The sequence below is a fragment of the Gorilla gorilla genome, chromosome 20, assembly GCF_029281585.2.
Source record: "Gorilla gorilla gorilla isolate KB3781 chromosome 20, NHGRI_mGorGor1-v2.1_pri, whole genome shotgun sequence".
In the NCBI taxonomy this organism is placed as follows: Eukaryota; Metazoa; Chordata; class Mammalia; order Primates; family Hominidae; genus Gorilla; species Gorilla gorilla.
This window is the reverse complement of record NC_073244.2, coordinates 52,132,693-52,148,459: the sequence shown is the minus strand read 5'-3', so window position 1 is coordinate 52,148,459 and position 15,767 is coordinate 52,132,693. Positions and strand designations below refer to the sequence as shown.

The 15,767-nt window shown below is 54.5% G+C and overlaps 2 protein-coding genes across 37 annotated transcripts in view; one reads left to right on the top strand and one right to left on the bottom strand.

The window, feature by feature from the left end:
• Positions 1 to 3,138: 3,138 nt before the first annotated feature.
• HIPK4 (homeodomain interacting protein kinase 4) lies at positions 3,139 to 14,629 on the top strand. Of its 2 annotated transcripts, none has more exons than XM_019015751.4 (4): positions 3,139 to 3,977; positions 9,309 to 9,665; positions 12,291 to 13,145; positions 13,642 to 14,629. In XM_019015751.4, exons 1-4 carry the CDS (start codon positions 3,513 to 3,515, stop codon positions 13,822 to 13,824), a joined length of 1,860 nt encoding a protein of 619 aa, XP_018871296.1. In that variant the 5' UTR covers positions 3,139 to 3,512; the 3' UTR covers positions 13,825 to 14,629. The 2 variants fall into 2 exon arrangements, with proteins under 2 accessions (XP_018871296.1, XP_004060796.1); XM_004060748.5 differs by having other exon boundaries at positions 3,142 to 3,977; positions 12,291 to 13,136.
• A 299-nt stretch (positions 14,630 to 14,928) lies between these two features.
• Positions 14,929 to 15,767, bottom strand: part of PLD3 (phospholipase D family member 3) — a 29,467-nt gene continuing 28,628 nt past the window's right edge. For all 35 annotated transcript variants that reach the window (XM_019015764.3, XM_019015760.2, XM_063701338.1 and 32 more), the window contains 2 exons: positions 15,527 to 15,626; positions 14,929 to 15,426 (listed from right to left, as the gene is read on the bottom strand). In XM_019015764.3, the coding sequence (XP_018871309.1) occupies positions 15,239 to 15,426; positions 15,527 to 15,626 (288 nt within the window). In that variant the 3' untranslated portion in view covers positions 14,929 to 15,238. The remainder of the gene's footprint in view (positions 15,427 to 15,526; positions 15,627 to 15,767) is intronic.

Below are 15,767 nucleotides of genomic sequence, written 5' to 3'. Positions count from 1 at the left end.
ATATCCAGGCATGGTGGCCCGTGCCTGTAATCCCAGCTACTCGGGAGGCTGAGGTGGGAGGATCACTTGAGCCCGGGAGGTCGAGGCTGCAGTGAGCCTTGATGGCGCCCCTGCACTCCAGCCTGGGCAACAGAGCCAGACTGTTTCAACAAAAACAAAAACAAAGACTCAGGATGGCCTTGGGACAGGCCGTGGTGGGAAGGGAGACGTCCCTAGCCCTTGAGAACTCCCAGGGGTTGTTAAAGAGGACTCTGGGATGTTCCCTGGCAGAGTACAGCTTCAGGACCCCTCTGCCAGGAAGCCTGCCTGTCCTGGGGGACCCACTCCTACCAGGCTGGTTGCTCCCCACCTGCCCTCTGCCGGTGAGGGCACTTCTGCACATCCTGGCCTTCTCTTTCCTGTCTGGCTGGTTTGACTGCCCTGTCCACTCTGGCCCCACCCAGGAAGGCTGCTCCTGGTCCCCTCAAAGCGTCTACCCCAGAAACACAGCCGCCTCTTGGAACTAGGTCCCAGGGTTCTCAGCACCTGTCAGTGCTGGTCTCAGCTCCCAGGGGTCATGGGCCATCCATCCCTGCCATCCCTATTCAGGATCTAAGTCCTGAGGCTCCCAGCAGGGCCTCCAGCCTCCTCCATGCCTCTCTGTGATGTCCCACACTGGACTAAGGAGACTCAATATCCAGTCCCAAGTCTCGCCCCCCACTCTCCTCACATCTCCCTATCCTGTCTCAGTGGATGAGGGGCCTGGCAGAATCCCTCACTCACTTGAGTACCTTGTCCCTTCGAGCCAGCCCTCCTCGGGTCACTGTCTCACTACACACTTTTTCTTTGCCCCCACAAAACATGGCAGGAGTTATCTACACTCATGGTGCACCCCCATTTCCAAGACCCCAGCATTTGGGGTTTTCCTCCTACCACGGGGGAGTGACCTCCCCGTGGCCACGCCTGAGGGTTTCCTTTGTCTCTCTTGTCCTGACTCTTCAAGGCCCCTTCGATCTTCCTGACACTTGCTCCTCTTCCCCACACCTCTCTCTCCCCGTGCTCCTTGGGCACTGGAGTTTCCTCCCGGGCCCTCGTCCACCCCCACACCCTCCCTAGGGTGCATCACCCTCCCCCATGGCTTCCACGCCTCCTCTCTGTGCTGACAACTCCCAAACTCTCTCCTGCATCCCCTTGGGGACCCAGCAGCTTCTGCACCCCTTCTCCAGAGGTCTCCTGGTTTTTAGGAGGTTGTGTAGGTGGTGGTTCAGAGTTTGGCGCTGGGTCCAGGCTTCTTAGGGTCAGAGGCTGTCTCTGGCAGTCACTTGAGTGACCTTAGGCATTTTATTTTATTATTTATTATTTATTTATTTTTATTTTTTGAGACAGAGTCTCACTCTGTCGCCCATGCTGGAGTGCAGTGGTGCAATCTTGGCTCACAGCAACCTCTGCCTTCCAGGTTCAAGCGATTCTCATACCTCAGCCTCCCGACCTCAGCCTCCCAAGTAGCTGGAACTACAGGTGTATACCACCAAGCCCAGCTAATTTTTGTATTTTTAGTGGAGTTGGGGTTTTGTCATGTTGGCAAGGCTGGTCTCAAACTCCTGACCTCAGGTGATCCGCCCACCTTGGCCTCTCAAAGTGCTGGGATTACAGGCGTGAGCCACCGCTCCTGGCCAGGCACTTTAAAAACTTCTTTGTGCCTTGATTCTGTCTTCCGTAAAATCCCTACTTTGTATGTTGTAAGGATCAGATAAGACTTCTAAAGCACTTCATCCTTGTTTAAATGTTTTGATGTTACATTTTCTTTTACTTTTTTTTTTTTTTTTTTTGAGACGGAGTTTCACTCTTGTTGCCCAGGCTGGAGTGCAATGGCGCGATCTTGGCTCACTGCAACCCCCGCCTCCCGCGTTCAAGCAATTCTCATACCTCAGCCTCCCGACCTCAGCCTCTTGAGTAGCTGGGACTACAGGCATATGCCAACACACCCGGCTAATTTTGTATTTTTAGTAGAGACGGGGTTTCTCCATGTTGGTCAGGCTGGTCTCGAACTCCCGACCTCAGGTGATCCACCTGCCTCAGCCTCCCAAAGTGCTGGGATTACAGGCATGAGCCACCGAGCCCGGCCCGATGTTAAATATTCTAATCCGGCTGGAGTGGTGGCTCATGTCTACAATCCCAGAACTTTGGAAGGTTGAGGCAGGAGGATCACTTGAGGCCAGCCTGGACAACATATTGAGACCCCATTTCTACAAAAAATTAAAAAGATAAATAAAAATGAACACTTTTTTTTTTTTGAGACGGAGTCTCACTCTGTCACCCAGGCTGGAGTGCAGTGGTGCAATCTCGGCTCACTGCAACCTCCACCTCCTGGGTTCAAGCTATTCTTCTGCCTTAGCCTCCCGAGTAGCTGGGACTACAGGCGCCCTCCAGTATGCCTGGCTAATTTTTAGTATTTTTAGTAGAGACAGAGTTTCACCGTGTTAGCCAGGATGGTCTCGATCTCCTGACCTTATGATCTGCCCTCCTTGGCCTCCCAAAGTGCTGGGATTACAGGCGTGACCCACCGCACCCTGCCAAAAATAAATACATTTTCTAATTTGGCCTCAACATCTCCCCCAAGCTGCTTCTTATCCATGTCCATTTCTCGGGGACTGCCCCTTCATGCCAGAGCCCTAGGCCCGGTCTTAGACAGCTCCCGCCTTTCCCCCAAACCATCGGTCTCACGGCTGCTTCTCCTGGCCTTTTGAGTGTCTCATCCATTGGCCTCGCCCTCTCCTCCCCAACCTCTCCCATCTGTGCCCTGTCCTGGACTCTTTCCCTGGCTTGGGGCTTCCACTCTTACCCGCTCCAACCTATCCCTTTTCATACAGTAACTTTCTGACACTCATATCTGACCCTGCCCTCCCCTGCTCAAAGCCCTTCTGTGGCTCCCCAGTGCCCTCAGAACAGAGTCCAAACTCCTTAGCCTGGCATTCAGGGCCTTTTACAACCTCACCCTACAGTAGCCACAGGCTGGGACAGGAGTTTTCTGAACACAGACACACACACATCACATCTCCCAAGCTCAAGAAGCCCACCTTTCCTCACTCCTGCCTTATCCCCATTCCTGTATGCCCAAGGCCCACGATTAGACTCCCCTCTGTCAACACTTCACCTGTTTGGTCTTTGCAAGATTCCGCCACTGGGCGGGGGAGGGGGCCCAGCCTGGCACCCCACCCCCACTCCAGCCAGGGCTCAGGTCTCCAACAACAGAACCAGAGCCACTCAACAGCGCTGGAACCCATTTGGTGGGGCCTGGGGCCCCTCATCCCAAGCCAGGAGGGTTTCTGGGGAGGGGTGCAGCCCCTGGCAGACTGACAGTGTGGCCTGGGGGTGCCAGGGAAGCAGGGGCCAACCTCATAGGAGGAGACACGAGTGCGGTTCTCTTTCCCCCACTGGGGGGCCTGCTGTGTCAGCAGCCAGGCGGGAGGCCTGGGCGGCAGAGCCAGTGGTACAGGGGCCTGGGCAGGGCGGTGTCTGGCAGCAGCGGCACCATGGCCACCATCCAGTCGGAGACCGACTGCTACGACATCATCGAGGTCTTGGGCAAGGGGACCTTCGGGGAGGTAGCCAAGGGCTGGCGGCGGAGCACGGGCGAGATGGTGGCCATCAAGATCCTCAAGAACGACGCCTACCGCAACCACATCATCAAGAACGAGCTGAAGCTGCTGCACTGCATGCGAGGCCTAGACCCTGAGGAGGCCCACGTCATCCGCTTCCTTGAGTTCTTCCACGACGCCCTCAAGTTCTACCTGGTCTTCGAGCTGCTGGAGCAAAACCTTTTCGAGTTCCAGAAGGAGAACAACTTCGCGCCCCTCCCTGCCCGCCACATCCGTACAGTCACCCTGCAGGTGCTCAGAGCCCTGGCCCGGCTCAAGGAGCTGGCTATCATCCACGCTGATCTCAAGCCTGAGAACATCATGCTGGTGGACCAGACCCGCTGCCCCTTCAGGGTCAAAGTGAGTAGGGGTCGTCTAGGGTGGCTGCGTCCCTAGTTTCTTGTCTTTTTCCCAGCTTCTTCCAGCCCTAGATTTTCTTTTTAACTTTTTAAAATTATTATTATTATTATTTTTGAGACGGAGTTTCATTCTGTTACCCAGGCTTGAGTGCAGTGGCGCAATCTCAGCTCACTGCAACCTCCGCCTCCTGGGTTCAAGTGATTATCCTGCCTCAGCCTCCCGAGTTGCTGGGATTACAGGGATGCGCCACCACGCCCAGCTAATATTTTTGTACTTATCAGAGACGGGGTGATGATGGCATGATCTTGGTTCACTGCCTCCACCTCCCGGGTTCAAGCGATTCTCCTGCCTCAGCCTCCTGAGTAGCTGGGAATACAGGTGCCCGCCACCCACGCCCGGCTAATTTTTGTATTTTTAGTAGAGATGGGGTTTCGCCATGTTGGCCAGGCTGGTCTCAAACTCCTGACCTTGTGATCCACCTGCCTCAGCCTCCCAAAGTGCTGGGATTACAGGCGTGAGCCACCACGCCCAGCCAATTTTTGTGTTTTTTGGTAGAAACAGGATTTCATCATGTTGCCCAGGCTGGTCTCAAAGTCCTGAGTTCAAGCAATCTGCCCACCTTGGCCTCAACAAAGTGCTGGAATTACAAGTGTGAGCCACCATGCCCAGTCCTCTGTCTGCTTTTGAGTTTGATACTGTCTGGATGCTTCTGAACCAGGGGCACCCTGAGGGCAAGGCTGGGGCTGACTTAATCATCGCTGTGTCCCTGACATCTCCCAGCACTGCAGTCATGGAGCCAGTGCTAAATGAATGCTTGCCAGAGACACAGAGACAGAAAAAGTTGGATTATTCTGCCCCAAGAGATGGAACGACAGAGACCCAGGGAAGCAGGGACTTCCACAAACAGCAGGGGACAGACAGGACGGATCCACAGCACCTGGCCGGCATTATCACCCCCACCGTCTCTGTGGAATGAATGAATGAATGAATGAATGAATTCCACAAACATAGACTAAGTGCCCAGGGTCACTCAGCCTCTTGGGTACTGAAGCCCTGGCACTCTGGGATCAGAATCGCAATTAATAACCATTTCATGATACTGCTTTCTGCAAGTGAAAGGTGAGGGATGGCCAGGTGCGGTGGCTCACGCCTGTAATCCCAGCACTTTGGGAGGCCGAGGCGGGTGGATCACCGAGGTCAGGAGTTCAAGACCAGCCTGACCAATATGGTGAAACCTCGTCTCTGCTAAAAGTATAAAAATTAGCCGGGTGTGGTGGCGGGCACCTGTAATCCTAGCTACTCCAGAGGCTGAAGCAGGAGAATTGCTTAGAACCCGGGAGGCAGAGGTTGCAGTGAGCTGAGATTACGCCACTGCACTCCAGCCTGGGCGACAGAGGAAGTCCCTCTGTCTCAGAAAAAAAAAAAAAAAAAAAAAAACTAAACTAAAATTAGCCAGGCGTGATGGCACATACCTGGAATCCCAGTTAGTTGGGGGGCAGAGGCAGGAGACTCACTTGAACTTGGGAGGCAGAGGTTTTGCAGTGAGCTGAGATCACGCCACTGCACTCCAGCCTGGGCGACAGAGCTCGACTCTGTCTCAACACAAAACAAAAACAAAAACAAAAACAAAAAACTGAGAATTGGCTGAATGAAAAGCAGAAAAACTCAGAGAAGGAAACAGGCTGGCCAGGTGTGGTGGCCCAAGCCCGTAATCCCAGCACTTTGGGAGGCTGAGGCAGGTGGATCACCTGAGGTCAGAAGTTCAAGACCAGCCTGGCCAACATGGTGAAATCCCGTCTCTACTAAAAATACAAAACTTAGCCAGATGTGGTGGGCTGCACCTGTAATCCCAGCTACTTGGGAGGCTGATGCAGGAGAATCGCTTGAACCCAGATGGGGGCGGAGGTTGCAGTGAGCCGAGATCATGCCGCTGCACTCCAGCTTGGACAAAAGAGTGAAGCCACCTGAAAAAGAAAAAGAAAAAGAAACAGGCCAAGAGAGAGTCACGGAGATTCAGAGTGAAAATGGCAGACAGCTCCACCAGAGGCATGGGGAGAGAAAAAGGCTTTCGGCCGTTCGCAATGTTGGTTCCGCAGCTGTTGGCCAAGCACCTGTCATGTGTCAAAGGCCTGTGACGGGTGTGAACAGTGCCTGAAGAGGAAGACAGAAGAGGACCGGGACTTCAGGGAGGTGTCTTCCTAGTGGATGACACAGAGACAGAGATGGAAAGAGAGAGAGAGACACTGAGAGACAAGAGACAGGCAAGTGATGGAGAGGCAGTTGCAAAGAAAGAACGAGAGGTACAAATGGCCAGGCACAGTGGCTCATGCCTAGAATCTCAGGACTTTGGGAGGCCGAGGTGGGAGGATTACTAGAGCCCAGGAGTTCAAGACCAGCCTGGGTAACATGGTAAAAACCCATCTCTACTAAAAATACAAAAATTAGCCGGGCATGGTGGCATGTGACTGTAGTCCCAGCTACTTGGGAGGCTGAGGCAGGAGAATCGCTTGAACCTGGAAGGTGGAGGTTGCCTTGAGCCGAGATTGCACCACTGCATTCCAGCCTGGGTGACAGGGTGAGCCACTGTCTCAAATGAGAGACAGAGAGAGAGAGAGATACAAGCAAGAGATGGAAAGAGAATGAAGGAACTCAAAGCCCATACATACATTCATTCATTCACTCATTATTTACTGAGCCCCTGCTGTGTGCCAAGCCCTGTTCTAGGCATCTAGGGATACAGTATTGAACAAAATGGATAAATTCTTTGCCCTCGTGGGACTGACATCCTAGCTGGGAAGAGAAATGCTGAACTTGATAAGGAAGTAGACTAGGGCCAGGTGCAGGGCCTCAGGTCTATAATCCCAGCATGTTGGGAGGCTGAGGCAGGAGGATCACTTGAGCCCAGGAGCCATCCTGGGCAACATAGTGAGACCCATCTCTATCTCTACAAAAAGTTAAAAAATTAGCTGGGTATGGAGGTGCATGCCTGTGGTCCCAGCTACTCAGGAGGCTGAGGCGGGAGGATCTTGTGAGCCCTGGAGTTCGCGGCTGCAGTGAGCTACGATGGTGCCACTATACTCCAGCCTGGGTGATAGAGCAAGACCCTGTCTCTAAAAAGGAAAAAAGGGCTGGGCGCCGTGGCTCACGCCTGTAATCCCAACACTTTGGGAGGCTGAGGCGGGCAGATCATCTGAGTCAGGAGTTTGAGACCAGCCTGGCTAACATGGTGAAACCCCGCCTGTCTCTACCAAAAATGCAAAAGATTAGCGCTTGTAATCCCAGCTACTCAGGAGGCTGAGGCAGGAGAATCACTTGAATCCAGTAGGTGGAGGTTGCAGTGAGCCAAGATCACACCACTGCTCTCCAGCCTGGCCAACAGAGCGAGACTCCGTCACAAAAAAATAAATAATTAAAAAATAAAATTAAAATAAAAAATTAAGAGATATAGTGTGTGAAATGGCATTAAGAGCAATGGTGGACCTGGGTGCAGTGGTTCACGCCTGTCCTAGCACTTTGGGAGGCCGAGGCAAGTGGATCACCTGCGGTCAGGAGTTCGAGACCAGCCTGGCCATCATCGTGAAACCCCGTCTCTACTAAAAATATAAAAATTAGCTGCGCATGGTGGTGTGCGCCTGTAATCCCAGCTACTTGGGAGGCTGAAGCAGGAGAATCACTGGAACCTGGGAGGAGGAGGTTGCAGTGAGCCAAGATTGCACCATTGCCCTCCAGCCTGGGTGACAAGAGCAAAACTCTGTCTCAAAAACCTCCGACTCAAAAAAAAAAAAAGAAAAGAAAAGAAAAAGAAAAACAGGGGCCTGGCGGGGGATAGAAAGGGTGGGGGCTGATGGCTGATGCTTTCACAGAATGATTAGGGAAGGTCTCACTGAGAAGGTGATCATTTTTTTTTGTCCTGCCTTTCACCTTTTGATAGAAAGGTGACATTTGAGTAAAGACCTGAAGGAGGTGAGGCAGGGAGCCCTGTGCTCATGCAGGGAAGAGCATTCCAGGCAGAGGGAACAGCGAGTGCAAAAGCCCTGAGCTGGGAATGTCCGACTTGTTCAAGGAATAGTGAGGAGACCCCTGTGGCTGGAGGACGGTGAGTGATGGGGAGAGTGGGAGATGTGGCAGAGAGGTGACAGAGCAGACGTTGGAGACCTGTGGGCCACGGTGAGGACTTTGGCTTTTGTCACAGGATGTGGCTGTGAGCAGGAGAGGACCCAATCTATCCTGGGCGGCCACAGGATCCCCCTGGATGCTTGTGACAGACAGACTAGGGGGCAGAGGAGAGGAGCAGGGAGACCAGCGAGGAGACCCCTGCGTTGGTCTAGGTTGGAGAGGATGCGGGATAGGACCAGGGTGGGGGCTGTGGATGGCATGCAGAGGGAGCAGATTCTAGATCTGTTGGCTGATGGACAAGGTGTGGGGTGCAAGAGGAAGAGTAGGGTCCTAACCCTCCTTTGCATAGTCCTAGTGGAGAGAAACAGAGACAGAGTCAGTCACTCGAATCAGACACAAAGGCTGGAAGAGACAGAGATAGGGACTTAACAACTACGGGCACAGCTGGGTGCGGTGGCTCATGCCTGTAATTCCAGCACTTAGGGAGGCTGAGGAGGGCAGATCATCTGAGGTCAGGAGTTTAAGACCAGAGTGGCCAACATGGTGAAACCCCGTCTCTACTAAAAATACAAAAATTAGCAGGGCATGGTGGTGTGCACCTGTAGACCCAGCTATTCAGCAGACTGAGGCCGGAGAATCACTTGAACCCAGGAGGCAGAGGTTGCAATGAGCCAAGATTGCGCCACTGCACTCCAGCCTGGGCGACAGAGTGAGACTCAGTCTCAAAAAAAAAAAAAAAAAAAAAAAAAACCAACAAAGGCTGGGTGCGGTGGCTCACGCCTGTAATCCCAGCACTTTGGGAGGCCGAGGTGGGTGGGTCACATGAGGTCAGGGGTTCGAGACCAGCCTGGCCAACATAGTGAAACCCCGTCTCTACTAAAAATACAAAAAATTAGCTGGGTGTGGTGGTGGGCGCCTGCAATCCCAGCTACTCAGGAGGCTAAGGCAGGAGAATCGCTTGAACCGGGGAGGTGGAGGTTGCAGTGTGCTGAGATCGTGCCATTGCACTCCAGACTGGGCAACAAGAGTGAGACTCTGTCTCAAACAAACAAGCAAACAAAAACCAACAAAGCAACTAAAGAATCACAGACCCAGAGATGGCCAGAGTCAAGTAGCAGATGCAGGAAGATGCCAGGTGAAAGATGCCGGGATGGCCCAGTTCGGCTGTCCCTGCTGCTTGACCTGCCCACTCGCCCTCTTCCCCACCCCCGACAGGTGATTGACTTCGGATCCGCCAGCATTTTCAGCGAGGTGCGCTACGTGAAGGAGCCATACATCCAGTCGCGCTTCTACCGGGCCCCTGAGATCCTGCTGGGGCTGCCCTTCTGCGAGAAGGTGGACATGTGGTCCCTGGGCTGCGTCATGGCTGAGCTGCACCTGGGCTGGCCTCTCTACCCCGGCAACAACGAGTACGACCAGGTGCGCTACATCTGCGAAACCCAGGGCCTGCCCAAGCCACACCTGTTGCACGCCGCCCACAAGGCCCACCACTTCTTCAAGCGCAACCCCCACCCTGACGCTGCCAACCCCTGGCAGCTCAAGTCCTCGGCTGACTACCTGGCCGAGACGAAGGTAAGGGAAAAGTTGGGTGAGGGCAGTCAGTGTGGGGGCTGTTACATGAAAAAAAATTCTAGGGTGGGCGACGTGGCTCACACCTGTAATTCCAGCACTTTGGGAGGCTGTGGTGGGAGGATCCCTTGAGCCTAGGGGTTTGAGACCAGCCTGGGGAACATAGTGAGACCTCCTCTTTATAAAACATGGAAAAAAAAATTAGCTGGGCACGGTGGTATGGGCCTATTGTCCCAGATACATGGGAGGCTGAGGCAGGAGAATTCCTTGAGCCTGGGAGGTCCAGGCTACAGTGAACTATGATCATGCCACTACATTTGAGCCTGGGTGACAGAGCAAGACTCTGTTTCAAAAAGAAAAATCTATCAGACCAGAAGAATGGAGTGAAAAGAACAAAAAACAGAGGCTGGGTGCGGTGGCTTACGCCTGTAATCCCAGCACTTTGGGAGTCCGAGGTGGGTGGATCACGAGGTCAGGAGTTCAAGACCATCCTGGCCAAGATGATGAAACCCAGTCTCTACTAAAAACACAAAAAATTAGCTGGGCGCAGTGGCAGACGCCTGTAATCCCAGCTACTCGGGGGGCTGAGGCAGGAGAATTGCTTGAACCCAGAGGGCGGAGGTTGCAGTGAGCTGAGACCGCACCACTGCACTACAGCCTGGGCAACAGAGTGAGACTCTGTCTCAAAAAATAAAAAATAAAAAAAAGAAAAGAAAAATTTTTTTCTTTTTTTTTTTTTAAGACGGAGTCTTGATCTGTTGCTCAGGCTGGAGTGCAGTGGTGCGGTCTCAGCTCACTGCAACCTCTGCCTCCCAGGTTCAAGAGATTCTCCTGCCTCAGCCTCCTGAGTAGCTGGGATTACAGGCACCCGCCATCACACCTGGCATTTTTTTTGTATTTTTACTAGAGATGGGGTTTTACCATGTTGGCCAGGCTGGTCTCAGACACCTGACCTCGTGATCCACCCACCTCAACCTCCCAAAGCAGTGAGATTACAGGCGTGAGCCACCGCGCTCGGCCGAAAAAACATTTTTTTAATAATTGAAAAAAAAAATTTCTGGGCTAAACCTCAGTGAGGACTGGAACTTGGGGGTCAGCCTAGGGCATTTTCACAGCAAGAAAGAGCTGCATGAGATCAAATGTGGGACTGGTCAGCAACTACAGCAAGATAGATCTGGGGGAGAAACTGCAGGGAGAATTAGATGTTTGGAAGTCAGATGTGGGGGCTGCTCTAGCAAGAGGGATCTGGGTCATACTACAAGCGTGACAGGACGATTGGGGCAGCTTCTCTGCCAGCTTCAGCTCTGGGGTCAGCAACTTGTGTGGCAAGAGGGATTAGACCACAGAGAATATATGAGGTCTGAGATTGGCTATGAGAATTGTGAGAGAGGCCAGGTGCAGTGACTTATGCCTGTAGTCCACGCACTTTGGTGGGGGCCAAGGCAGGAGGATCACTTGAAGTCATCGTGGGCGACATAGCAAGACTGTGTCTCTAGAAAAAATTTTTTTAAAATTTAGCCAGGCATGGTGGCACACACCTGTAGTTCCAAGCTACTTGGGAGGCTGAGGTGGGAAGATCACTTGAACCCAGGAGTTGGCAGTTGCAGTGAGCTGTGATTGCACCACTACAACCCAGTCTGGGCGACACAGCAAGACCCTGTTTAAAAAAAAAAAAAAAAAAAAAAAGGATCTAAGGCCAGGCACAGTGGCTCACACCTGTAATCCCAGCACTTTGGGAGGCCGAGGTGGGTGGATCACCTGAGGTCAGGAGTTCGAAACCAGCCTGGCCAACATGGTGAAACCCCGTCTCTACTAAAAATATAAAAATTAGCTGGGCATGGTGGTGGACACCTGTAATTCCAGTTGCTCACGAGGCTGAGGCAGGAGAATCGCTTGAACCTGGGAGGTGGAGGTTGCAGTGAGCCGAGATTGCACCATTGCACTCCAGCCTGGGCAACAAGAGTGAAACTCTGTCTCACACACATACAAAAAAAAAAAAAAAAAAAAAAAAAGGATCTGAGTGAGACCTCAGGTGAGTCTAGAGGTTTGGGGCAGCAGCCAGTCTGCTACGTCTATGGCTTTGCCCCTCCAATCTGTGCAGCAAGAGCCTGGGTTAGACAGCAGAGGGAACTAGGAGTTTGAGGTCATAGGTCTTGATTTCACAGCAAGAAGGGTCTGGATGGGACCACAGGTGAGACTAAAAGTCAATGGCAGTTTAATAGCAGGGTGTGACAAACTACTATAGCAAGAAGGGTCTGGGTTTGACCACCAGGAGGCCTGGGATCAAGTGTGGAGCTGTGGCAGTTAGAGGGACCTGGATTTGATTCCAGGGAGGACTAGAGTTTCCGGGCAGCCCTTCTGCTAGCTGCTGGTAGGGGCTGCACCCATGGTGCTGAGGGGGACTGGAGGTCTGGGGCAAGGGGTGGAACTTGGGCCAGTGATTTGGGTTAGATTAGAGGGGCTTGGGTGTGACGGATCCAGGGTGGCCCTCCTAGCAGCCAGAGAGCTCCAAGGCAGATCATGGGCAGACCTGGAAGTCGGGGCTACATTTGGGTGCCACAGCAGGAGTGCCCAGGGCCCTAGCCCTGCACAATGGTCAACCCTGCCCCCTTCTCCATGCCCCGCCAGGTGCGCCCACTGGAGCGCCGCAAGTATATGCTCAAGTCCTTGGACCAGATTGAGACAGTGAATGGTGGCAGTGTGACCAGTCGGCTAACCTTCCCTGACTGGGAGGCACTGGCGGAGCACGCCGACCTCAAGAGCATGGTGGAGCTGATCAAGCGCATGCTGACCTGGGAGTCACACGAACGCATCAGCCCCAGCGCTGCCCTGCGCCACCCCTTCGTGTCCATGCAGCAGCTGCGCAGTGCCCACGAGGCCACCCACTACTACCAGCTCTCGCTGCGCAGCTACCGCCTCTCGCTGCAAGTGGAGGGCAAGCCCCCCACGCCCGTCGTGGCCGCAGAAGATGGGACCCCCTACTACCGTCTGGCTGAGGAGAAGGAGGCCGCGGGTATGGGCAGTGTGGCCGGCAGCAGCCCCTTCTTCCGAGAGGAGAAGGCACCAGGTATGCAAAGAGCCATCGACCAGCTGGATGACCTGAGTCTGCAGGAGGCTGGGCATGGGCTGTGGGGTGAGACCTGCACCGATGTGGTCTCCGACATGATGGCCCCCCTCAAGGCAGCCATCACTGGCCACCAAATGCCCGACTCGGGCCCTGAGCCCATCCTGGCCTTCTATAGCAGCCGCCTGGCAGGCCACCACAAGGCCCGCAAGCCACCTGCGGGTTCCAAGTCCGACTCCAACTTCAGCAACCTCATCCGGCTGAGCCAGGTCTCGCCTGAGGATGACAGGCCCTGCCGGGGCAGCAGCTGGGAGGAAGGAGAGCATCTCAGGGCCTCTGCTGAGCCACTGGCCATCCTGCAGCGAGATGAGGATGGGCCCAACATTGACAATAAGACCATGGAAGCTGAGGTGAGCCGGGTGCGTTCAGGATACGATTAGGGTGTGAGGAGGCTCAGCACACACTCACCCATGTTCAGGATACAATTAGGGACTGAGGAGGCTCAGCACACACCTAATACCATCAAGATATGATAAGGCTAAGCACTTTTACTCAGCTACTTCCAGGCTGTGACAAAAACTCAGGGCACAGTAATCTACTTACAAGAAGCTTGATAAAGAGCCTGGGCAACATAGTGAGATCCCGTCTGCACCAAAAAATTAGAAATATTAGCTGGTTTTGGTGGCATGCACCTGTAGTCCCAGCTACTCAGAGGCTGAGGTGGGAGGATCACTTGAGTCAGGGAGGTCGAGGCTGCAGTGAGCTGTCATCACATCACTACAAAGGGGCAATAAAGGCCCAGCACTGGTAAGACCCTAGCACACGCTCACCCTCATCAGGAGGAGGTGACAGAGGCTCAGCAGACACTAATACACTAACACTGCTTGGCTGATGCCCCTCTCTCTTCCCCCACAGAGGCCAGACCCTGAGCTCTTCGACCCCAGCAGCTGTCCTGGAGAATGGCTGAGTGAGCCAGACTGCACCCTGGAGAGCGTCAGGGGCCCACGGGCTCAGGGGCTCCCACCCCGTCGCTCCCACCAGCATGGTCCACCCCGGGGAGCCACCAGCTTCCTCCAGCATGTCACCGGGCACCACTGATGGTGATTCCACCCCTGCCCATCACTGGGGGCTGCGCTAGCTGGGCTGGCATTCCCTCCCAACCTGAATTGCTCCTCAGAGCCATCTCCCGAACCCACAAATTATTCTTACAGAAAGATAGTTATCCAGAAATTCTCATTCCCCGTCTGCGGTGCGGTGCGTGCCTGCACACCTCTCCTAAACACAGCAGGGCTCTGGAGTCTGGCCCATGCTCCTTGGCCAGAAGGACAGCAGGAAAGGGGGCTGCACCCCGCTGGCCCTGCGCTCGCCCTTGGCCCTGCTGCCTCTGTCTATTTCAATATAGAACTGTTCAGCAGTCCTGCTTCAAGCCTGCTCTCACTGCCTGGGGCTTGGACTGCCCCTGGGGGGAATGGGGGCTCCAGGCTGGCACCCAGCGACTTGCTCTGCGATGCTGGGCCCAGTTGACCACTGGCTTAGGCGGGAGCCTGAGCTGCTGTCACACTAGGAGGGAAAAGCTGTGCTTGGTTGACTAACCCTTGTCCTAAATACGCTATGTGCTTGGCGTGTTGGGAATCCACCCTCAGAACGTGCTGTGTTCAGTGTGTGTTAATCAAGTTTGCCGGATGCTGGGGTATCCTTGTCTGTTGACCTGTCCTTCCTGCGTGTTTACAGGGTTGGCATGCACTCACCCACACTTGGGACGTGCTGGGTGGAAATGCACTTGGCAGGCCGAAATTCACACTTGGTGCACACTCTGGTGCTCAGCCATGCTTGTTCACCCTTGGGATGTGGCAGTGGTTTGGTCCCTGCTGACCAATCTGGGAACATGCTTCTGTGCAGCACATACCCCATGCTGGCTACATGAGTGCTAAGTCCATGCCAGGCCACAGGGTGGCACGCTGCATGCTCAGCACAGGTCAGCCCATGGACACTACATGTTAAGGGCTCGGCACATGCCAACCCATGCCAGCACATGCTGAGGGCTCAGTACATGCTAACCCACACTAGTCACACACTGAGGGCTCAGCACATGCCAGTGACATGTTGAGGGCTCAGCACAAAAAGATGTCCCCACCAGAGGCCCATGCCAGCTGTCCCCTACCCCTGCACCCCATCTCACACCACTCAGTCAGGCACAGGCTGTACAGACAAGTTATTTACTTATTATAACCCTGGGCCCTTTTTGCCCTGGAAAGTGGGGGTGGGCCAGGGGGCCAGGCCCAGCATGCACCCCCATTTCTTTGGGGGCTGATCCCTCCCCCAGCTCTGCTGGGTCCCGGGGCCACAGCGTCAGGCCGGTGGGGGCAGAGGTAGAGGTGGGAGAGCAGGGGAGAGAGCCTGAGGAGCCACAATGGGGCAGACAGAAGCGGGGGCACGGGGACAGGGACCGTGACCCAGAGCATCTGGGTCCGCGGGGGCCTAGCAGGCCTTGGCCTGTCCACTGGATCGGGCCTCAGAGCAGGCGGCAGGCGTTGCCCACGCTGTCAGCTGAGGTGTCAAGGTCATGGCTGTAAGGGGAGTCCCAGTCCCTCAGGAAAATGGCCTCCAGCTGGCTCCGCAGGCCGCCCCTCCCATTCTGCGTCACCAGCAGCGAGGTGCCCGCCGTCTCCGTGAAGTAGTTGCCAGACCAGTTGGAGGTTCCTAGAGAGGAATGGGTGGAGCATAAGGGCACCCTCGGGGGGCCGCCCCTGGTGTCTGAACCCCCTCTTCTTCAGTGCCCCGTGGTGCTCAAGACACTCACCGATGTAGGTGGCGCGTTCAGTCACCATGTACTTGTTGTGGTTGACACGGGCATATGGGATTCGAGCCTGGGCCTCATCCGCGGGGACCACAAAGAGTTTCTGAGTGGGAGGGGAGGATGGGAAGGAGTCTGAGAGGCAGGGGGAGTCGGAGGAGCCCCGGGATCAGGGAGCAGAGTGTGAAGCGAGATCTGTGGGACTCCACTGCTTCCCACAGAATCCTCGGGCCAGGTGGAGGGGCCC